Consider the following 24,425-nt stretch of genomic DNA (forward strand, 5'->3'; position numbering starts at 1 on the left):
TGCCGATGTATGGCAAGATGACCATTCCCCTTTGTTCTTCGCCTTCTTCCACTTCCTCACATTCGGTAACCCGCTTTGGTTGTAAGGAACGGCGAATCTCCCGTTCGGAGTATCCATTTTGTTGGAAAATGGTACGCAGATGGAGTAGCTCACTGGATAAGCTGTCTGAGTCTGATATGGCTCGTGCTCTGTGGACCAACGTCCTCAGTACGCCACTTCGTTGCGAAGGATGGTGACAGCTGGTGGCCTGTAAGTATAAGTCCGTGTGTGTTGGTTTACGGTACACTGAGTGACCTAACGTGCCATCTTCTTTTCTCCGTACCAACACGTCCAGATGGAGAAAAACGGCGAACTTCCATTCCTGGACGACGATTCGCCAGCAACATAAATATTCTGTTGACAACGGGAGGATAATCAAGGCGCCTACGTAGACGCGCTGTACTGCTTGCGGCTTCCGACAAAGGTCACTGGGGCTGCCGATGGCAGCGCAGAGCAGCGGCGGCAGCCTCCGCGTGTGCACCGAAGTATTTGGTTCTTCATCCTGTAGGTGGCGTTACTGTCCTTCCAGCTATCAGTTGATATCGTCGCTATTGGCCATCGAATTTGGCGCCTCCACGCATGCGCACTTCCTGCCTAAAACTGGCATAAATGGGGAGCCCTGGTCCTGCCTTAGCAGTGTGTTCGTCGCACCTGAAGATGTCGGCCAGTTGCGCAGACGAAATATTGTGGAGTTTTCACTATGACATCCGACGTCTCGCCCGAGAACCATATATACATATTCTAGGGATGTTAATGTTTACATGTTTCATTTGCAGTAACACATGCGTATGGGACAGCTACAATGTGACAGCTGCTATGTCAGTGATTAAATCAGCAGCGGAAATCAACATTTTGTAGTAACAAAGTCTGTAAATAATGTTGTCTTTGGTATTGTTATTTTGCTTCCTTTCCTGGAAGAGGAATTTTGTGGTCATTTGCCACTGTTACCGGAAAATTTGGAGTATGTTCCTAATTTTTAACGTCTTCATTTTGAATAACGATTACTTCCAACGTCCCTTATTATGTGGAAGCTATATTTGTTTTATAGACAGTATTTTTGTATAGAGAAAGTAAGAGGAATGTGGACATTCATAATGATAATGTGACTTAAGGAAATTCCACATAATTTTGACTGTTACAGTTGCGGTTTGATGAATTTACTGTGCAGTTTTTGTAATGCAGATCATTTCACATCAGAGATTAACGCATGTGATACAATGGCAATGATATTGTGTTGTCATAAGGGAAAAGGTAATTTACCAGTGTTAACACAAAATTTAATTTTCAGTGCAGTCTAACAAGGACACACTTCAAATGATCCAAGAATTTAAGTGAAATCAAAGAATTATTTCAATAATATTCATAGCTACAATGCAGCATCTGCTATGGTCAGTTCTGACACTGAAATTTCACACAGTTTTACATGAAATAAAGATACATTTTTTTATCATGCACCTCATCCAATGAAATCTATTTATAGCCGTTCACCATGTTATGTGCAGTTATATTTTTGTGACATCAACACAGTTGGTCAAATTTCGACCACAGGCAATACCAGTTAACTTTAATATCTCACGGGATGTGTTAACTGCATTGAGCAACAACAAACAAAATGGCTTCCTTAATATCATAAAAACTTAATTCTGTTACAGTTGGTCACCAGTCATTTATGTATCACAAGAATTACAGGAGTAACAGCATCAACAAAAAACACAAATAATTTATTTTTTATGTACATATACTACAATGGTACAAATCGTCAACACTTACATGAAAATATACATGTTATTGGAAGGCACATACTCAGTGCACACAAGCAAATTACTTTAAATTCATAAAGAAAATGTGGGAAATAGAGAGCCACCATGGAAAAAGTACATTCACAGGAAAAAATTCCCACAAGAGAATTACGCACATAAGATACCCATGTATAAAACAAATGAGAATTACCTCCAAATGTTACACTGTGGTAATTCTCCTTGTTAATACAATTACAACATTACATCCACTCATCTAAATCTCATTAGGTAAAATCAAAGCCACAATGTCCGAATATCACTAGCTTTCGACACCAACGGTAGTGGGCAACAAATGCTGTTCGGACATTATTCTATTCCCACAAAGTCATTTAAGAAAAGTTGTCCTTTGGTGTGAATATCTTCTTTTAAACATCTGTGCAAGCTGATTAAAACTAAAATAGTATAGAGGAACAAAAATTTAGTGTGACAATGATATTTTTTTTCATGATATATGCACTAATCAAAACTCAAGATACTGATGTTTACTGGCACAGTCTGCCTCTTCCTGAGACAATAAAACAAAGAAACAATACGAAAGAGGGTGCAAAGAAGACAAATTCCACAGATTTTTTATTTTGTAAGTGCTTAACTTAGACATATCTGTAATAAAATACACAGTGTTTCTTTTACAGCTACATTCATGTTTCTTATTTCACATCTTACTGTTACTTAGAACACTCAACTCGATACATAACCATGATGTCACTCTGTTCTTTACATTAATGTTTACAAATATGCTGTACTTAATAACAAACACATGAGAGATGTATGCATGAAAGTTCTGAATTAATCTCTTCCATCAATCACATCTTCACTTTTAGATTAATAAAAATGCTGCTATAATTCCTACACAGATATATATATGTGTGTGTGTGTGTGTGTGTGTGTGTGTGTGTGTGTGTGTGTGTGTCACAAGAATTACCTTCACAGCTCTCGGGCAATATTTGATAATCATCATGGAACAAGAATGAAATGTACCATCAATGGATAATGATCGGATGGATGTTCATCATTTGGAATTGGACCAACAGTTTTTGCTTCACCACGTGTAAACAGTTTGTACCTTGCTGTCATCTTCAGATTGCCTTCAGTTTTTAAACCATGAGGAACACTGTAACACAGATATTTCATATATTTACATCATTTCATTCATAACTGTTTAAAATTGTAATTAAATAATCTCAATCCATGTTTGAATAAAGTAAGCACCAGCACTGCACCAAACAAATTTGCTACGTAAAGAAAATTTGTATGAATAAAAACAGACAAAAAAGTGGCAGCTGTAAGACAGAAAGAGTGTATGTCTGCGATACGAAAATCTATGATCACTAAATCTTGAGACAGCAAGAACAGTAGACATCTTCTCCAGAACCTGCATGCAGTGGGCATTTCATACAGAATTCATAAAGATAGTAAGAAACTTGTGCACAGTTCTTAGAGACTAAAAAAGAAGCTGACATCAAAATAGGAGATAGTAATACAGTTGTTAACACAGAAATGAAGCACAGATGCTTAATTTTTGAAAAGCAGTAAGGATGCTTGCCTTCTGACTTCTCATGTGACAGTACTATAATCTCACTTATTCATGCAGCCAACACACAATTTTCTTGAGAGGCTTTGAATGTTTGATATTTCTTGTCATAATATTATTTCTAGCCCCCCCCCCCCCTCCCCCTGCACTCCTCCTCCCGTAAGTTACCATGAGAATGAATGACCATTAACCAAAAGCCCAGCCTGCACATTACGTTCATTTTATTTCAGCCAAATATTTTGAGGGGTAAACATTTGTTTACAAGGTGGTATCAAAGAGAAAAACATAGTAAAACTAGCTTCCAACTCAAGACCTTTCCTCATTGGAAAATGACTGGAGAAAAGATACAATTCTGGGATGACGCATAAAGACAGCCAGGGTCTCTGGTCAAAAAAGACACAGTAGGACTGGAATAAGAAGGAAATCAATAAACGAAATGGCAGCAAAGGCAGATAACAAGTGTATGATAAGAAACAGGGAGTCCAAAAACTGAAGGGCATGAGATAGAAGTGAGAAGAAAAAAAGGAGGCAAAAGCAAAGCAGTAACGTTCAGCAAATAAGAGACAAGGAAACCTAACAATGTAAAAGAATGATTAAAAAGAGAGACAAATAATTGTAAAATGGTGGCAGAAATAAGGAGGACAGAAGATGAGGAATGATAAACAAGTGAGGGTCAATAAGAGCTAGTTCACATGTGGGGAGTTGTGCGATCCAAGATAATTCTCTAGAATAAGCTTTCGCTTCCACAGATCTAATAAAATGAAGTTAGGAGGAAGAATCTAACTCACTCACCTGGTAAAAACATAAAAGAGCATATACATTGTATTTCAAAAGTGACATGTTATTTTATTACAATTTGCATTTATTTATCCTCATTGATAGTTTAGTGGCCCTATTATATCCAAGACCTCTTTGATGAAATATGTTTGCCGAGTCACAGGGCTGTAGCAAGTAATAAGAGGACTGCCATTACGATGAGTTTCATGATAACACAAATACAAGGCCATCACCCATGTGGCATGGAACTGGTTTGAAGTGTACAAAGAGTCTAGCTAGGATGCTGCACAGTTATAGCCAGCATGAAAAATAGCTCTGGATAGCATGAGTAGGATACTACGCAGAGTGGACTATTTTGGGGTCAGACTTGAAAGAATCTTATTCTTGGTGGAAAAGTGGCCATCTTTTAGACGCCAGTACAGTACTGTGTAGTGTTTGAAGATTGGCTTCACAGGTTTCTTAACTGTTTTTGTAAGCTCTGTTTGTGGACAACTGCAGTTGGCGAGAAATTTAAGCTGTTGGGTATGGAAAGTAAAATGTCAAAGTCAACAGTGTCAATGGCTTTGCTGAAGTCTAAGTGGCACATGACTGTCACCTCTTGTGCATCCATGGCAAGCTTCAGGTCACCTGTTAACTTCATGAAGGATACAGGGTACTTATAAATGGTGGAAAAATTAAATTTATGACTTTATTAAATTCTATAGTCTTTCCTGATTACACTATATACATTATAGTTCCAAATGAAAAATGACCTATATATACCAAACTTGAAAGTTACGGTCACGTATGCCACCACGCTCCATTTATTTCTGTTACAGAAACCAGTTTTTTTTTTTAAAGAACTGTGGACTTTCTGTTTCCAGCAATTATACATATGATACGTAGTATATGTTGATAACAGTGCAGGTTTCTAGTGTCTGTAAATGATTATCTTTGCTAGTATTTACTTTTGTTTCGCTGAAGCAGTTCGTTCACGTGTTACTGAAAGTTTGTTGCCCAAGAGCTACATTTATTTGTGGAAGTACATATCCTTTAGTGTGCAATAAATACGAACTGTGCCACGCATCAAGAAATTCAATAAAAGGAAATTCCATGGTAGCCAGTTCACAAACAAAGCAACCCACACTGCTGAAAGTAACCAATGTATCAGTTAGTCAGGGAAGAAACTTATACATGGCACGCCTCCTGGTGATTCAAATTTTTGTGTTAACAATGACGCTGTTTGTAGTGCATTTGTTGTTGTTGATGTGGGCATCTTACCTTCTTTTATAAAGGAAGTGGTGAAATGTAAACAACGTGATGGTGTAGGCTGTGCGGAAATAACTGAACTACAAATTAGCAGAAAGGGTTTAGTGTCAAAATTAGTTGTTCTGTGTAGATCCTGCAATAAATCTACCTCAAAAATGACTTCGAACATTGTGCATAGTTCATGTGATGTGAATTTGAAGTTAGTGTGCATGCAATGTGTGCAATAGGAAAAGGAAAAAAGGCTGCTCAAACATTTTCTGGTTTGATCGACCTTCCTCCTCATCCCAGTAGGTTCAGCAAGTATATAAAAATACTTTTAGGTGCCTCGACGGTTGTGTCTAAAGCAACTATGAAATGTGCAGTAGAAGAAACTGTAAATATTAGTGGAACCAGGGACATTGCTGTTGCACTTGATGGGACATGGCAACTTCGAGGACATCGTTCTTTGACTGGTGGTGTAAGTCTACTTCTCTGGAGAATGGGAAAGTTGTTGATGTTGAGTGCTTATCTAAGTACTGCCACACCTGCCATGGCAACACTGAAGGACATATTGAACATCACTGTTCTAAGAATTATGATCATTACAGTGGAGGTGTGCAGTGTGATGGAGCTCTAAAAATATTTCAGAGGTCGTTGCCTGTTTATAATGTTAGACATACGAAGTACCTAGGTGATGGGGACTCTGAAGCTTTCAATAAAATTAATGAGTTCCATGTTTATGGTGATACTTTGGTAGGAAAACTGGAGTTTTGTGGACATGTCCAAAAGAGGGTGGATGCTGGATTGAGGAAGCTACGAAGAGAAATGGAAGGAAAGTTGCTATCTGATGGAAAATCTCTGTCTGGCCAAGGCAGATTGACAGAAACTGAAATAGACCTTCAGAGTTATTATGGACTGGCCATTAGATGAAATGCACCTCTGAATGATGTTACAGCAATGAGAAAAGCTGTAAGGGCCACCTACTTTCATAAGTTGTCCACGGATGACCACCCTGTTCATGGACTTTGCCCTAGCAGATTCTTGGTGTGGTTACCAAAAAGCAAAAGAAAGTGGTCAAATATACCATCATAAGCATTCTCTTCCTGAGCCTGTTATGAATGAAATAAAACCAATTTTTAGAGACCTGAGTGACGCTGTTTTGCTTGTTAAATGTCTTCATGGGGGCACTCAGAATACAAATGGAAGTTTCAACCATTGCATATGGGAAATATTACCCAAGAATGTTTTTGTAGGACTAAATACATTAAAAGTTGGTTTACTAGATGCACTGATATGTTTCAATGATTGAGTGATAGGAAGGTTGGAAATGCTGAGAAATTTAAGCATAAAAAGTGCGTCTAATATGGAATATCAATTGCTTGTGTGTGACAGGCAATAGGTGCATGAAGCCAAAAGATTAGCTCTTTCAGTTACCAAAGAAGCAAGAAGTGATAAAAGGAATGCCAAGAGGAAGATTGTAGATGAAGAAATGCTTTAGGAATGTTTTGAGGCATAGTTTAATTGGTCTCATATCTTCAGTCACAATTTCCCGCAAGTTGTGTTTTTCAGAATTCAGGAACAAATATTTCCTAAAGTTTATAAAGCATTGCTCTATTTTTTTTTTTTTTTGTGTAACTTGCAATAGTCCATACTTACGTAGTAGACCTAAGCTTTATGGCAGAATCAACTAAAATTACAGAAAAAATAACATTTTTGTTGGGAAAAAATTATAAAATTAAAATGTAAGAGGTGATATTTTTTTAATCCCTGTACTACATATAATAGGTGGAATTAAATAGATCTAGTACCTCAGTCATCATGTCATGCATATCTGGTAAAATTTTTGGTCTCCTTCACAAGTATAACATTGGATTAAACAGTACCTCAATTTGAGAAAGCATTTTGGAAAAAAACTGCATCAATTTCTTTGTAATTTTTTAATAACCCTAAGCAGGTTCAATAATATTCAAAATACTTTTAATTTGTTTAGAAAGTGCGCTGCATTACCCAATATCAACAAACATCTGTAAAACAAATACATTATAAACAGTGCCTGGAAGGAATAGGTATTGATTTTTACATAATATTGAACCAGAAAAGTACCCTGTATCCCTAGAAGTTGTGCTCTGATGTTTACGGAAATCCGATTGGTATACGTTTTGTAGGCTGTACAGTGGAGGAAGTTGTTTAGATGTGTAAGCAGAAGTGAAACTAATGATAATAATAATAATAATAATAATAATATCTGTTAGGTACTGGTCATAAAGACACAATTAATCTGATAAAAATAGTATTACATTGTGGCAGTGCACAGTTTTCTTCTCTTGTGAAAGTGACATCTTTCAACTTTATTAGCAAACAAATGAAAGAATGAATTACCTTTCTGCATTGCACATTAATGGGAAAGGACTGATTTAAATGCAATAAATCACCTCACTGGCAAAGAAGAAAGTTAGACGAGTTATGAAAAAAATTTCTTTTTGTGTGGCTGATAAAAAAACAATACATGAAAATGTACAGAAACATCAATTCATTTTTCCCCCCTTTACTTGATAGTGACTTATTACACACTGGCCTGCAGTTGAGCCAAAATATGTGAAATAATAGTCTGGTCTCACAATGTTATCGAATGTATGTAGCAATATGAGAGCCATCCAGTAAGTGAAGAACGTTCACCATATCAAGATATTCTTTAATACTACTACTACTACTACTACTAATAATAATAATAATAATAATACAGGAACTCAATATATAGGTTTTGGCATATACTTTGTCTACTTTTCCATATAGTCACCTTTCACATTAGGGGACTTGTAGGATGTTGGTCCCAGTTTGTGTATATCCTCACCATACCATGTGCCAGCCCGTCTATTCAACTAGGTCACGACAGCATCCTTCACATCTTCATTACTTGCAAAGTGTTTACTAACAAGGTGATTTTCAGTTTTGGAAACAAGAGACTGTCCAACAGTGTCATGTCCAGATTGTAGGGCGGATGCTCTATGATGTCCCACTGGAATTTCTCACACAGCAAGGTTTGTGTCTGCCAGACAGTATACGGATATGTATTTTCATGGAAAAAGAACAACTCCACACGAGAGCTTGCCTCTTCGGTGATACTGGATAGCCCAATGAAGGCGTTTAAGGGTAGCACAGTACGTGTCACTATTGACTGTTGTGTTATGGCGCATGATATCGACTTGTAGGACCCCTTCATTGTCCCACAATACAGAAATCTTGCGTGGCTCCTGAGACGATTGTAGATGATCTCTCTCCATAAACAGTCAGTTCAATGTGGGGTTGTTATGAGAAACCTGTCTTTTGCCTCCTGTAACAATCTGATCAATAGATTTGTTGCCATTCCTTTTGTATCACTTCAACAATGCTAATGCCGCACCCATTCCTGCAGCTTTCTGGTGTCGGTGAACATGCATGACACTCATCATGCACAGATTTTGTTGTACCCTAAGTGCAGGGCGATAATTTCACCCACAATTGAATGAGACACTTCCTGACATTGTTCATGCATCTCACTAGTTATGAATCACTCATTCTCGTGAATGATGCGATCCACATTTTGTTTCAGTGAACCTACGATCATGAGAGTCACCCTGATCTGTCTTCATTATGAACATTTGTTCTTCCAGTCTTAAATCCTGCAGAGAATGAACAACATTTAAGACTTGGTATGATTCGCAATCAGCACAGCTATGGGCACAGTGATCTCTGCACTTACCACATGACAAGGTCAGACTTACAATTGTGTGTGACAACCGTCCGCATTAACACCAAATGCCTGAACCAATGAGCAGCTGAAACAAGACGTGCACAGACCACATGCAAACAAACATTCTTTACTTTCTGGATGGCCCTCATACAAACATGGTTGCTTCAGTGAAGGAAAAGGAGGAGCCAATGAAATAACACAGCTTTATCAAAATAAGTGTTAGTACTATCATTATTAATTTTTGTTCTCTCTTCAATTTGACTGTCACTGAGTACAATGTAAGGGGGCCACTCTTTAACTCTGCAGTTGGTTGTCCTGACAATGAGATACAGAACATTAAATTTATGCATAGGCAGTCAGTTTCTCAAGGAGCTCATGAGTCGAAAAAAAAGGGAGGGAGACTGGCAGGAATTTGGTACTTAAAAGAAATGGCTGAAAATTAGGTAAGGATAAGACAGAGATGGAAAATAACCTACCTGCCCGATTAAGGTATCTAACATTCCATGCTCCGATCCATAGAATACCAGTTTTATTTCTACTGATGATGACATCCTCCTGAGTAGTCCCCACCCAGAGACTGAATGGGAGACTATTTTACCTTTGGAATATTTAAAACAAGATGACATCATCATCATTTAACTTTACAGTAGAGCTGAATGTCTTCAGGAAGAATTACCTGGTGATTCCTGAAGAGGGGCAGCAGTCTTTTAAGTAGATGCAGGGGCAACAGTCTATATGATTGACTGATCCAGCAGGGTAACAGCAACCAAAACAGCCTTGCTGTGCTGGCAATGCAAATGGCTGAAAGCAGGGGGAAACTACAGCCGTATTTTTTCCCAACAACATGCAGCTCTACTGTATAGCTGAAACATGATGGCATCATCTTGGGTAAAATATTCCAGATTGATAGAAAGTGCAAAATTGCTAAGCAGGAATGACCAGATGAGAAATGTAAGGATTTAGAAGCATATTTCACAAGGGAAATATAGATACTGCCTACAGGTAAATTAAAAAATTCTTTGGGGAAGAGAGACACAGCTGTATGAATATCATGAGCTCAGATAGTAAACCTGTCCTAAACTAAGAAGGGAAAGCTGAAAGGTGGAAGGAGTACAGAGAGGGCCTATATAAGGGAGATAAACTTGGAAGAAATATTGTAGAAGGGGAAGTGGACATGATAAAGATGAGATAAGAGATACAATACTGTGAGAAGAATTTGACAAAGCTGTGAAAGATCTAAGTTGAAACAAGGCCCCAGGAGTACACAACACTCTGTTAGAACCACTGACAGAATCGGGAGAGTAAGCCAAGACACAACTCTTCCATTTGGTGCGTATTATGTAAGAGGCAGGCAGAATACCCTCAGACTTCAAGAAGAATGTGGTAATTCCAACTCCAAAGAAAGCAATTGCTGAAAGGTGTGAAAATTACTGAAATATCAGTTTAATAAGTCATGGCTGCAAGATGCTAACATGAATTCTTTACACAAGAATGGAAAAACTGGTAGAGATCATGGGCGAGATCAGTTTGGATTCTGGAGAAATGTAGGAAGACAAGAGGCAATAATGGCACTATGACTTAAATCAGAAGATAGGTTAAGGAAAGACAAAACAATGTTGCTAGCATTTGTAGACTTGAGAAAGCTTTTGACAATGTTGACTGGAATAATCTCTTTCAAATTCTGAAGGTGGCAGGGGTAAAATACAGGGAGAGAAAGGCTATTTACAACTTGTACAGAAACCAAATGGCAGTAACAACAGTTTAAAGACCTGAAGGGGCCGCAGTGGTTGAGACGAGAGTGAGAAAGGGTTGTAGCCTATCCCCAATGTTCTTCAATCTGTATACTGAACAAGCCGTAAAGGAAACCAAAGAAAAATTTGGAGTAGGAATCATAGTTCAGGGAAAAAGAAATAAAAAATTAGAGGTTTGCTAATGACCTGGAAGAGTAGTTGAATGGAACGGACAGTGTTTTGAAAAGATGGTATGATGGACAACAACAAAAGTGAAACAAGGATAATGGAAAGTAGTCGAATTAAACTAAGTGATGCTAAGGGCATTAGAATAGGGAACGAGAGACTAGAAGTTTTATATGAGTTTTGCTATTTGTGCAGCAAAATAACTGATTACAGCTGAAGTACACATGATATAAAATGTAGACTAGCGATGGCAAGAGAAGCATTTCTGAAGAAGAGAAATTAGTTAACATCAAATATCGATTTCAGGGTTAGGTAGTCTTCTGAAGGTATTTCTCTGGAGTGCAGCCATTTATGGAAGTGAAACACGGACAAACAGTTTAGATAAAAAGATAATTGAAGCTTTCACAATGTGGTGCTACAGAAGAATGCTGAAGATTAGATGGGCTGATCACATAACTAATGAGGAAGTACTGAATAAAATTGGGGAAACACGAGATTTTTGGCTCAACTTGACCAAAAGAAGTGACTAATTGATAGGACTTATTCTGAGACATTACGGGATCACCAACTTAGTACCTGAGGGAAGTGTGAGGGGTACAAATCATAGAGGGAGACAAGAGATGAATACAGTAAACAGATTCAGAAATATATAGGTTGCAGTAGTTAGCTTGGAGAGCTGCATCAAACCAGTCTTCAGACTGAAGACCTTATCAACAACACGGACCTTAACAGACATGCCTGAAATAGTGATATCCTCTGGCAGAAGCACTTTCAGTGACAGTTTTTAAGTCAGTCAAAGTAAGACAATTATGTTAGTTCGATGATATAATTGTTTGTTTGGAATAGGTTTACTGTGAGTATCTGATATCTTTGTGTTGGGTTTAGGAAATTTCTACTGTTTCAAATTTCTGTTAAGACTTCTCAAATGTATATCCCTCTGACATCGCCAACTTTGCAGTTGTAGCAAACTCAGCACACTATTGCCAGGTTACATTCTTTTATAGATAACACATCTCAGAATATTCTTCTTTTGCTTCAGATATATTATTTTACTATGAGTGGAAACCATGGGAGTTGTGGAGCTGTAGCAAATTGTTTCACCTGTGGGGAATGTATGGAGAGAACTCTGGGCTGATCACTGGGGGGGTTTCTTGGAACTTAAAAATATGCAGCAGGAATAGAGTAAGAAAGGAGCGGAAAAGAAGATCTGTGCCCTTCATGCATGTTTGGAAGAAGCCAGGAGAGAGACAGTGAGGACGAAGGAAGGCGGTGGTGTTGGGGGTGGCTGAGAACTGGCGGTCTGTAGGAAGGCTAGCTGGAGGATGTGGTCTGACGGATCTGTTGTGTCAAACATAAAGGCCAATTCTCAGTGGCTATCATATTACAGCACATCAATACATTTCGCAATGCATTTCAAATGGTTACATTGACACTTGTCATCATGTCACACCAAAGCACCATCAACGTTTCTCAGGAAAACAGTTTTGATGTCTGATGTCATTGTCCATTGTTGATCACATGACGCCCAAGCTCATTTCTTCTCAATACACAACCATGCTCTCAGCCACAAACATTGTGCTTTTGTCAGACTTCGGCTGACATCAGTTGTTATTCTACATCTTTCTTACTTGTTAGCGATTAATGACAGTTGCAAGTTGAGCTCATGTGACTTGAACTGAGATGACATGATGTGGTGTGGTGTGGTGTGAAGGACAGTGTAAAACAGTGATGTGACGGTGCCATGAAGTGACGGTACATAATGTGATGGAGTCATGATGGCCAGTGTGAATTGGCGTTAAAAATTTTCAGGTGCCAGAGTTGAGGGGAGAGGAACCTTGAGTAGGAAACATGCAACAGACTGTGCACACCAGTAGAAAGGCTAAGAGCAACACTAATGTCATGCAGAAGAGAGTACAGATGTCAGATAGCAGTCCTGGCAAACGTGTAGACCTTAGTTACAGGAGAAGTTTGATTAGTATCACATCACCAGCATTTTTAAGCTCAGTGTTTTTCTGAATGAAGCAATTTGTGGGTTTAAGGCTTATGTGTAATGATTTCATGAAAGGTGATCAGATAGTGATGATGGGGCAGGGAACAGCTGGGGTAGGGCAAGGTGTACAGCATATGTGGTGCCCCCATGGAAGATAGCTGCCCTAACTGGTTACATAAATATGAGCATGGGTGTCCTATTCCAGTGGCATGATCAGCCGTCTTTACAGTTCTGTAAGACGATTCCATTTGGAGTTGGGGATGGTACTGACTGACTGGGCGCGCATTGTGCTAGTGTCGGTGGGATTTATCAGGAGATGGGAACTAGACAAACGTGGCCTGCTCCTCAACAGGACTGGAAAAGGAGATCGGTGGAGTTAATTATTAATATAGCAGCTGGGTGTGAGGCCACACAATGTCAAATACCTACTGTTTTGGGTAGGAAGACTATGCATTTTTTGGGATATATCATGACAAAAGGATCCCCTCCCTTAAAAGTGCACCAACCAGTTAAGAGATTTCTAAAATGTACACATGACAGATAGAATTCACCACACTGGTGTGCACAAACACCACAGAAATTTTCTCAGCATTATCTAAGCAGTCTAATAAAAACAAAGAACGCTAGATTGAAGTTGAATTCCAGTCTTTGAGCAGCATGGTGGTATGCACTACAGTGCCTTGGTGTAGGCCTTGATAACAGGGTGTCCAGCGATTTTTTTTTTTAAGTACTAGGCTCTGACAACAGAATTAGATGTAACATGTAATTTGAACAAAAAACACAGGAAAATTACACAGTTCATGTCACCAACACATATGTTTGACATCAACCGCAATAACTATTCAGACAGACAGATCGTAGCTGCACTAGTTTTGGACGGTACATAAAGCAAGTTGGGGGCACAGAAAGCAGTGCAGTCATTGTTGTAATGCAGAACTGGAGCGATTTATCTGATGTCCAGAAGGGCATGATCATTGGCTTTCGGGCCAAGAGTGGAAGCACTTCCGATACGGCTAAGTTTGTAGACTACTCCCTTGCTGCTGCCGTGGTTAAAGAATACCATGCATGGCAAAATGGCGCTGTCCAAACTGGAGTTGAGGTGACAGTGGTGCACGAAAGGCCATAGATGACATGGCTGAATGATGGCTGTGGAAACGTGTAAGGGCGAACAGACATGCGACTGTTGAGCAACTGACCTCTTAGATGAACCATGGGCCTACCAACAGTGTCTCCTCAACAATCACTCAGCGGATGTTGCTGTGTATGGGCCTCTGCAGCAGAACCCTATTTCATACAACTATGCATACTGCTGTTCACTGGTGACGAAGGCTGGAATTTGCATGCCATTACAGCAATTGGATGTCAACTGTGTGGTGACACACGGCCTTTTTAGATGAATCTAGTTTTATGCTCCAATGGATAGATGGCTGTTGCTGGGTACAGGGTGAGCGAGTGTTATCGAATGTCAGAATGTTTTTGTTGCTCTTCTTGGGTCATCTCATCGTTATAGAGGGCACAATGGATCAACACAAGTGTGTGTCTATTCTTGGAGACCATATTCAGGCTTTTGACAGGTGGTCCATTAATGTGACTGGACAGTGCAGAATGAGACTAGGTCACAAAGAAAGTAAAACAGTTGTTGGAGTACACATATATAAAACAAAGAACACTGTATATCTTTGTAAAAAAATTACACTGTTTACATAGAGATTTCAGAATAAAATCTGAAGACCATTTGAACAAAACTATTATGGAAGAAACAGTAATAGACTTGACATCTTGGGTTGTCGGGTGATCTGCCGGATATCAGCGTCGTACTTGCACGATATTTCGGTCACGTAGCTCGTAACCTTCATGAGGTGCGACCTGAGACTGCTCCTCGAGTGGACCTGGTCCAGTATTTATACCTATGGCCTTCCCCCTCCACCAACGGCTGCAGGCGCTTCCTCTGTGGTCCGCGCCCTTTCCCTGCGACCTGCTGGAGCGTTGCTGCTCCGTTTTCCATCCGCTGCGGTTCTAGGTGTTCCCTCTGCGGTCCGCGCCCACCAACCCCGCTCCTGGGGGTTTCATCTACGGTCTGGGGTACCAAGCGTTCCCCCTGCGGTCGCGCCCGCTCACAACGACCTGTTGGAGCGTTGCCGCTCCGTTTTTCATCCACCGCGGCTCTGGATGTTCCCTCTGCGATCCGCACCCACCAGTCCCACTTCTGGGTGTTCCATCTTCGGTCTGGTGCTCCTGGCAGTCCGTCAGGGGCTCGTTTTCCATCTCCATGTCTCTGGTTCTTCTGTTTGTGCAGTGTTGCAGCTGGCCCCGTTGCTCCTTTAACAATTCCAGAGCCGGATCCCAGGCTCTGCTTAGCTGGTACCCTGTGTCACGGTTCATAAGATTGTCAGCCATTTTAATTTCTATCGATTCTCTTATAACACTGTCCCAAAATCTGGGTGTTTGTGCTAGAATCCTGGTATCCTCATACTTCATGGCATGATCTAGTTCTAGACAGTGTTCAGCAATGGCTGACTTAGTCACCTGTCTTAATCTAGTGTGCCTCTGATGTTCTTTGCACCTGATCTCCACAGTTCTTGTCGTCTGGCCAATGTAGGACCTGCCACGTTGACAAGGTATATTGTAAATCCCTGGTTTTCGTAATCCCAGGTCGTCTTTGACACTCCCCAGCAGTCCTCCAATCTTGTTGGATGGACAGAAAACACACTTGATATTGTGTTTACGGAGGATCCTACTGATTCTGGCAGAAATAGAGCCAGCATAGGGCAGATATGCCACCATCTTTGTTTCATCTTGGTCTTCTTCAGGAACCTGTGTTATGGTGGCTGGTTGGAGTGCCCTCTCAATTTGTCTGTCCGTGTATCCATTCTTGGAGAAAACTGTTTTGAGACGTTCTATCTCTATAGGTAGATTCTCTTGGTCTGACAGGGCATGTGCTCTGTGGACCAAAGTCTTCAGAACCCAATTCTTCTGTGCAGGGTGGTGACAGCTGCTGGCCTGCAGATATAAATCAGTGTGTGTTGGTTTTCGGTACACACTGTGGCCAATTGATCCATCTGCTTTCCTCTGGACTAGTACATCCAGAAATGGCAGCTGGCCCTTCTTCTCCAGTTCCATGGTGAACTTGATATTAGGGTGGCATGAGTTAAGATGTTCAAGAAACTCATTGAGCCTGTCCATCCCATGTGGCCAGATCACGAAGGTGTCATCCACATACCTAAAGAAGCATGTGGGTTTAAATGTGGCTGTCTCCAATGCCCTCTCCTCAAAACTCTCCATAAACATGTTGGCAACCACAGGGGACAGTGGGCTGCCCATAGCTACACCTTCAGTTTGCTTGTAATATTGGTTTCGGTACAGGAAATACGTGGATGTCAGTGTATGACTGAACAGGTCCAACAGAGCACCGTCAAATTTCTCTGCAATCAGTTCTAGTGAGTCCTTCAGTGGGACCCTGGTGAACAGCGATACCACATCAGACGACAAGAACTGTGGAGATCAGGTGCAAAGAACATCAGAGGCACACTAGATTAAGACAGGTGACTAAGTCAGCCATTGCTGAACACTGTCTAGAACTAGATCATGCCATGAAGTATGAGGATACCAGGATTCTAGCACAAACACCCAGATTTTGGGACAGTGTTATAAGAGAATCGATAGAAATTAAAATGGCTGACAATCTTATGAACCTTGACACAGGGTACCAGCTAAGCAGAGCCTGGGATCCGGCTCTGGAATTGTTAAAGGAGCAACGGGGCCAGCTGCAACACTGCACAAACAGAAGAACCAGAGACATGGAGATGGAAAACGAGCCCCTGACGGACTGCCAGGAGCACCAGACCGAAGATGGAACACCCAGAAGTGGGACTGGTGGGTGCGGATCACAGAGGGAACATCCAGAGCCGCGGTGGACGAAAAACGGAGCGGCAACGCTCCAACAGGTCGTTGTGAGCGGGCGCGACCGCAGGGGGAGCGCTTGGTACCCCAGACCGTAGATGAAACCCCCAGGAGCGGGGTTGGTGGGCGCGGACCGCAGAGGGAACACCTAGAACCGCAGCAGATGGAAAACGGAGCAGCAACGCTCCAGCAGGTCGCAGGGAATGGGCGCGGACCACAGAGGAAGCGCCTGCAGCCGTTGGTGGAGGGGGAAGGCCATAGGCATAAATACTGGACCAGGTCCACTCGAGGAGCAGTCTCAGGTCGCACCTCATGAAGGTTACGAGCTACGTGACCGAAATATCGTGCAAGTACGACGCTGATATCCGTCAGAACATCCGACAACCCAAGATGTCATTAGATTGCCGGGAAAGCCTGAAGAGTTACAGTAATAGACTTGTCTGATATGGGCATTTATTTATTTCTCAAGTAAAGATCTGCTGTGTTATTATATAGCACATTGTACATTGTGTGATTTTACAAGTTATATCATACAAATTCCATTTTATTACTAGTTCATTTTTTTTGTTGGAATTTTTTCAAAAGGGAAACATAAAACAATAGACACACGCATATGCACAGTTTTGTTTAAACTTGTTGCTAACTTAGATAATGATAATAAATAAGATACATAATAGGCTGTGATGTATTTTAAATTTAAATTAAAAGTGTATTTGATGGAAGAAACAAGAGACGGAAATTTGATTTAGATATGATGTGACAGTTCTTCTCTTTATACCTTCTGCGTGTATGGTTACGTCTGTACCATATGTTGTCTTGGTAGTGGTAATACTTAATGTATTGATTAGTTCAGTTACAATATTTTTTCAAACTTAAGATAACAGTGGAGATTGAGAGTTGATTTAAAATGTCATAGTCAGCTGCATCAGGTGCGAGGGCTCAGTAAAACTTTGATCTAGACACACCTGATGCAGTGAAAGAAGAAGAAATGTCAGATCTTCAGATACTGTTACATACTATGAAATGGTATAACAAACAGATACATACACAGTTTTCTTTTCAGACTGATTCAATTTAGTATTGTGGAGACTTCGCTTACTTTTGCTATGTTTGTATGTTTATCTTGTCTTCACTTCCTGTGTGTGATATAGCATATGAATTCGTGTCTGTGCTTGTGTCTGTGTTGTTTACTATGTACTGCTGATCAGTCTGATGTAGAGCCTGTCTTATTCTAGTGTACGGTTTCTCCTGTTTGTATGCCGCATGTAGTGCTCACAATACTGTATCTCCAGACATCTTGTCCAAATATATGGACATTAAGTGACATCACAAGCAGGTAGTTTTTAGTGACAGAACAACTACTTCAGCACGAGAAACCTCTCTCACAGTGCTGTATCCTGCAAAAAGTGCACGTAAGTCTGAGTTCGCCGAGTGCAGTGTCATGACACGTGTGTACTTTAATCAGCCACCCACTCTATCTGTGCGGGCCAGCTACTAGAGACCGCCTGTAGGAAGCACGCACATGACATGGTCCCCGCTATTCTGTCTACCGGCAACTTGTGCCTATGTATATGTGGAGCACTCCCATGCCTCACACTCACTATGTTCTTTTTGTTTGTACAGCTCACATCAGTTGTTCTGTGTGTCACTTATGTTGCACCTTATGTACGATTCTTTTATCTTGATACATATGGAGTCACAAGAGGCTTATTTCTATTGTTCAGAGGTTTATGAATAAAGCCATATTTGTGTTACTTGGACCAGTTTCATGTATTACTTGGTTAATACACTCAGCACTTTCCATGAGTTTGTCTTTATAGTTTGTAGTGCTCTTAGCTTTTCTCTACTCATTTTATTCTTCCTCTCAGTTTCATTTGAGGACTTCCGAGCTGTCCTATTCTCTGCTACTGTTCAATGTATCTATCATGTGCATTTCAGAAGTCGTGTGTTACCTGCTGTGTGACAGTTACAGATCAGCAGCCCCAGCGACACCAACCACATTGCCAACACCATGAACGGCTATGGGAAACACTTCAGTCAAATTTCTGACCAGACTTGAGTTGTCAGAGAAACCTCTTTCATGGTTAGCATCACTAGGGAACAGAATGCATGCAACCTTGATAAATCTCTTCTCATTTACAAGTCCAATCTCGCCACTAATGGCCATCATACAGAACTGATTTATGCAAACCCGATCTTCATCAAATTCTTTAAGGATTTCCTTCACTGACATGATCTCTACTATACTCTGGAGTTCATGGGCAATGGCGTCGGCCTAATGACTACCAAAGCAATTTAAGGTAGTTAGCTGTGCTGATGCTGTGCCTGTCTCTTCTTATGGTCGGTGTTAATTTCCACTTCTGGGATTGAACATGGTATGCCCTTCATAAGAAAATAATCCAGGGGTGATTTACCCATAATTTTATATACCATACTCTTCAATAATGTAAGGCATTCATTCCAAAATGCCAAGATATCTTTCTTTGATATGTCACATTGACCCAGAGCTTTCTTGGCTTTTACCTGATGTCCACTTTCTGAGGTTACAATTGATTTTGTTATTGTTCAGATGTAGCATGGAGAGCTGTATCAAACGAGTCTCAGCAACATTGTTCAGATATGTTTTGAAGCTGGTCTTGTGGCGAAGCAAGCTGGGATAATTTTAATTCCCCTCTTGTTTTGTCATCTGCGTCCTTAAAATTCATTTCTTCATTTTGATTTAATTAACATTGACATACATGAGTATAATCTGTATTTTCATAAAAGAGAAAGATTGGTCCTCAGTTTTGAAGGATAGAATACCAGATCCAATTTTGTGTTTAGTTTTATGTATGTAATTGATTTTTCTAATTCCTTTTGACTATTCCTGGTTAGTATCGTTTGTTATAGGGTGAAATCAGTGATTGTTTCTTAACTTAAATTCTATTGTTGACGCATAAACAAGTACAAATTCTGTAATAATTGTAAACATTTGGAAGATGAAGTACTAGTAATCATAAAGTATCTATTTAGCTCTATTGAAAAACATGTTAGCAAAATCAGCCCTTCATTAATTCCAAGGTAATTGACAGTTTTGTCTAAAGTATTGTCTGTGTAACTATATTTGTTAATTTCATGATTCAAACAAATAATTCGGCCTAAACTTCATAGTAGAAGAAACTGTTAAAAAGACACAATTTTTCGATGTATTCAGTTAATTGAGTGAGTTAAGTTTTAATTGTAATTTCTGTAAATTTAACTTCGAACAATGTGTAGTTTCAGTAACGATTATTGTGATGATATATAAGGACGTGATTTTTGGTCACACGACAGTCAGTCCACGGCCGAGTTTCTGATGAGTAACCTATGCTGGTTAGAACAACAACAATGCTTCAAATTAACTGTGGAATAAGTGTTAAACAATTAGGCCATGTGTAAAAATAGTGACAGTGTCTGCTCCATTCGTACCCGATTATTCTTAAAGAACTGTGAACTTTGTGATTAGGTTTTACTGCTCACAGCTGTTCAACAGTAAACTATCGTAGCAGTATGTGGAGTTTCGCCTGCTAACTGTTAATGAGGCTTATCGAAGGTTAAATAATAGTGCACTGGTCATATAACTGTGTATTATTAGTGGGTTGTGAAGGTTGTGAACAGTGAAATTAAAATACTGTGACACACAACAGTGCACCTGTTGGCTCAATCATTTAAAGTAGTCAGTGTCGGAATTCACACAACCCATTTTTCAGCCAGTACATCGACACCAAGGTCAACAATCAACAAACGGAGAAATAAAAGCAGGTGGGACAACCACTGTCTGTTTCTACAAACTTCTGGCTGGACAATTTTTCTCACTAATTCTCTGACTATGGATTGGAGATAATTATTGAGGGATGGAGTGAAGGGAGCATCTGATTTAAATGAAGTCATAAACAACTCAATCTGAGCAGCTAGTCTCAAAAAAGGTGAGATGAACTATCAGCATCCTTCCCATCAGGGACTTAGCCCAGGGGCAGGAAGGAATCCTGCACGTCTGTGGTGCACTTGCTTGTGTGCAGTTAACAGGTGTTCTGCGTGCACCGAGGGGCAAGCTGGCCACCCACTTCTCTCCCCTACCCACCATTCCGTCTCTCTGCTCCATCCTCCGAAATGCGTTTTGTTTCCTAGCTTGCTTTATTGAATGAAGGAATAAGGTTAGTAGGAGTGCTTGAAAGAAATCGTGGTTTGAAGAGTACCTATTACCTATGATACGTTTTATTTAATAATCATAGGTAGAGTTTACAATATGTTTAATGTCTGGAACAAAATTTTTGTATACAGACAAACGCAAACAGTTACGTAAATTTTCATCACTGATGTTCGCTCTTAACCGAGACTTATTAATTTTCATAACAGAAAAAATCTCTCACAAACGTATGTCGAGCCAAACATTGACTATATATTCGCGGAGACAAGAAAACTCTTGCTGTGGAAAGTCGTGATAAAAGTCTATTACATGTCTTGCCAAAAGGAACTTATCTCTCAGATGAGAATTACACTATAGATCTATCAATTCCATTTGCAAACTGGGATGAATATCATCTACAGATCTACAGAAACAGCAAATGGTCTCGAGAACCATTCAAAAGCTTGGGATAAATATGATATATCCCCAAATCGCTTGAGAAATTCCTCTTTTATTGCACTAAGTACAGAAACATATTCTTTGCAATTCTGTTCTCGCACCGTAGACAGAGTAGGGAAATGCACTGCATTCCCTGACGAGAGCTTTAGTTCCCTCAGCTCAAGCTTGCTAGTGAAAGCTTGCACCTTTTCAGCCATTTCAAAAATTAGCTGATTTTCTCTTTGCAAACTTGTGTTCAATGCATTGTGTCTGGTAATGTCCACTAAAAATGCAAGGTCGGCAACCCACTCTGGATCTTCTAACTTGGGACTGTACCTTCCTTTGTCCTTTAAAAACTGATTTATTGGTATTCTCAGCTCAAAAAATCTTTTGAGTACATTACCGCGGCTAAGCCAGCGGCCTTCGCTGTGGTATGGTATGTCATCGTACTCTTCCCCAATTTCAGCTAAATATGTGTGAAACTGTCTATGTGTAAGCCCGTGGTATCTCAAATAATTAACTGCCCGAATAACCACTTGCACGACGTCCCCCAGTTTTGCTGCTTTTACACAGAGTACTTCTTGGTGCAATATGCAGTGGATGCTGTACAATGATTCTTCTGTATGCTGTAGCTTTTTTCTTAGTAATCCAACAAATCCCATTTGTTTCCCTTTCATTGCAGGTGTTCTGTCTGTTGTCACTGACACCAAACGTTCCCAGTTCAAGCCGGCTGAATCTACAGCTTCTTCAACGGCTTTTAGTATGTGGCAGTCGTGCCTTTTAAAGATATCATATCTAAAAAATCCTCTGTTATGTGCAGAGCAGTGTCCACGCCATGGACATAAACCACTAACTGCGCGGTGTCTGAAATATCTGTGGACTCATGAAGTGCGATGGAAAATTCAATAAACTCCTGCACCGCACTCCTTAATTGACGGTAAACATCACCTGTCATGGCTCTTATACGACGGCTTACAGTCCGCGGAGAAAGAGTGATAGCTCGAAACTGATTTGCATTCAGTGGGCAAAGTAAATCAGCAGCGTTGTTGATGCACTCCTTTATAAACTCATCTTCAGCAAATGGTTTTCCAGCTCTTGCTATATTAATCGCAATCTTATAACTTGCATATACTGCTGGGCTATCATTGTTGTCGTCCTGAAAAATTGAAAACAGTGCTCCATAATATGTTAAATCAGTTAGATGAGAGACATGACAAAAGAAAGCCACAGATCTCTCATGACAACAGCAACTTACATCAGATTCATCTCGTATCGTCAGATCGCTTTTCTTAAGCTCAGTCAATTTCCCCACCAGCTCAGAATCCGACAATAAATTGTACTCGCCCTTGTAAAATTTATTATAATGCCGTTCAATACTAAACTTCCGCTGACCAGTGAGAATACTGCTACATATTAAACATTTTGAATTTTCCTTTTTAAAAGATAGCAAATCTCCACGTCTCTGTTTCCTTGATTCACTCTGCATTTTCCAGTTCTTGAAATACAACGTTCACTACGTAGGGGAGCTTTGCATCAACATCCACAGCGTAGCCTGGTATTACACTGCCGCAACCTGCCAGCTGTCGCCACTGCCCCAGTCGATGATTGCACAGGATCAGCACACATGCAGTGCTGTGCGCTCATGAGCCGCGTGCAACGTTTGCCCGCCCCTGACTTAGCCTATACAATCCAGTAGCTATGGCTCATAGTAATTCCAGCAGTGCCTTCGATTTTGCTTTTACCTACTTCGGTTCCTTCTTTACTCTTTCTACTTCCTTTAAACAACGTTAAACACTCATTAATATGTGCTGAATTCAAACTGATACCATTTCATTTTACAACCACCAAACAGCTCAAAACTTCTGTGGGAAAACAAAGGAGCTAGTAATTTTGCTGAAATCAGCTTGTCACGAGGAAATATTTTAAATCAGATTATAAGGCTTTCAGTAGCTGAACAATATTCTGACCAACTTCGGTACAATCTGTCTTAAAGTCACCAAATGTCTGAAAGTACAAAACCATGGGACCATTTGGATTATCCTCAACATTGAGCTGGCTTTCCAGCTCTCTTAGGAACACCTTATTAACATTAGGGCCATCCATGGGCACATGAACAGCCTGCCTTTTCAAGATTTTCTCACAGTGGATGCACCTGCCTCAAATTCATCAACCACATCTTTTGCAGCACTTTAAATCAAAATAAGTGAAATGTGGTACCTGTCCAAAACATGGCCCAAAAAACTATTCTCAAAATGTACAAACAGATCAAACTCGATCACGACCATGAAATACACTGAGTGAGGTGGCGCACTGACTCCCATCCAGGAGGACGATGGTTGAAACCTGCATCTGGCCAACCTGATTCAGGTTTTCAATGATTTCCCTAAATAGCTTGAGGCAAATGCCGAGATGGTTCCTTTGAAAGGGCACAGTCAACTTCCTTCCCCATCCTTTCCTAATCAGAATCAGATGACCTCACTGTTTGGTCCCCTACCCCAAATCAACCATGCAATTACCGTAGCACAGCAGCAACAATTTCCTGTAGGTGTTTAGTGAAAAATGGCTCCAGTCCGAACATAATTTTCTGTTTACTTTTGAAGCTGCATTTTGGAGTCAATATTACTGTCTGGGAACACATCTGGAAAGCTGCAAATGTCCTGAGAAGATTGGTGTCTCACAGCAGCCAACAGATCAAATGGATCTCTACCTTCACCATGGCATCTCTCTGCACATAATCTAACATCGTCAGATCTCATCCAGAAGATTTTATAGTAGGTGCTTCACGCAATTGCCTCAGGGTAACACCTGGTTGCTGTGACACACCACAACTCCCTGCCTGTGCTGCAGTAAACTAAAAATACACGGAAACTAGTAAGTACTACTTTTCTTCACAGAAAATGATAGTTTTATTTTTCAGTGCACTTGTCGAATCAA

At 40.3% G+C, this 24,425-nt stretch overlaps 1 protein-coding gene across 4 annotated transcripts in view; it reads right to left on the reverse strand.

Moving 5' to 3' along the window:
- Positions 1-1,739: 1,739 nt before the first annotated feature.
- LOC124545173 (protein angel homolog 2) overlaps positions 1,740-24,425 on the reverse strand; it is a 166,544-nt gene continuing 143,858 nt past the window's right edge. For all 4 annotated transcript variants that reach the window (XM_047124010.1, XM_047124009.1, XM_047124008.1 and 1 more), the window contains one exon: positions 1,740-2,949. In XM_047124010.1, the coding sequence (XP_046979966.1) occupies positions 2,793-2,949 (157 nt within the window). In that variant the 3' untranslated portion in view covers positions 1,740-2,792. The remainder of the gene's footprint in view (positions 2,950-24,425) is intronic.

Source organism: Schistocerca americana, chromosome 8, assembly GCF_021461395.2.
Source record: "Schistocerca americana isolate TAMUIC-IGC-003095 chromosome 8, iqSchAmer2.1, whole genome shotgun sequence".
In the NCBI taxonomy this organism is placed as follows: Eukaryota; Metazoa; Arthropoda; class Insecta; order Orthoptera; family Acrididae; genus Schistocerca; species Schistocerca americana.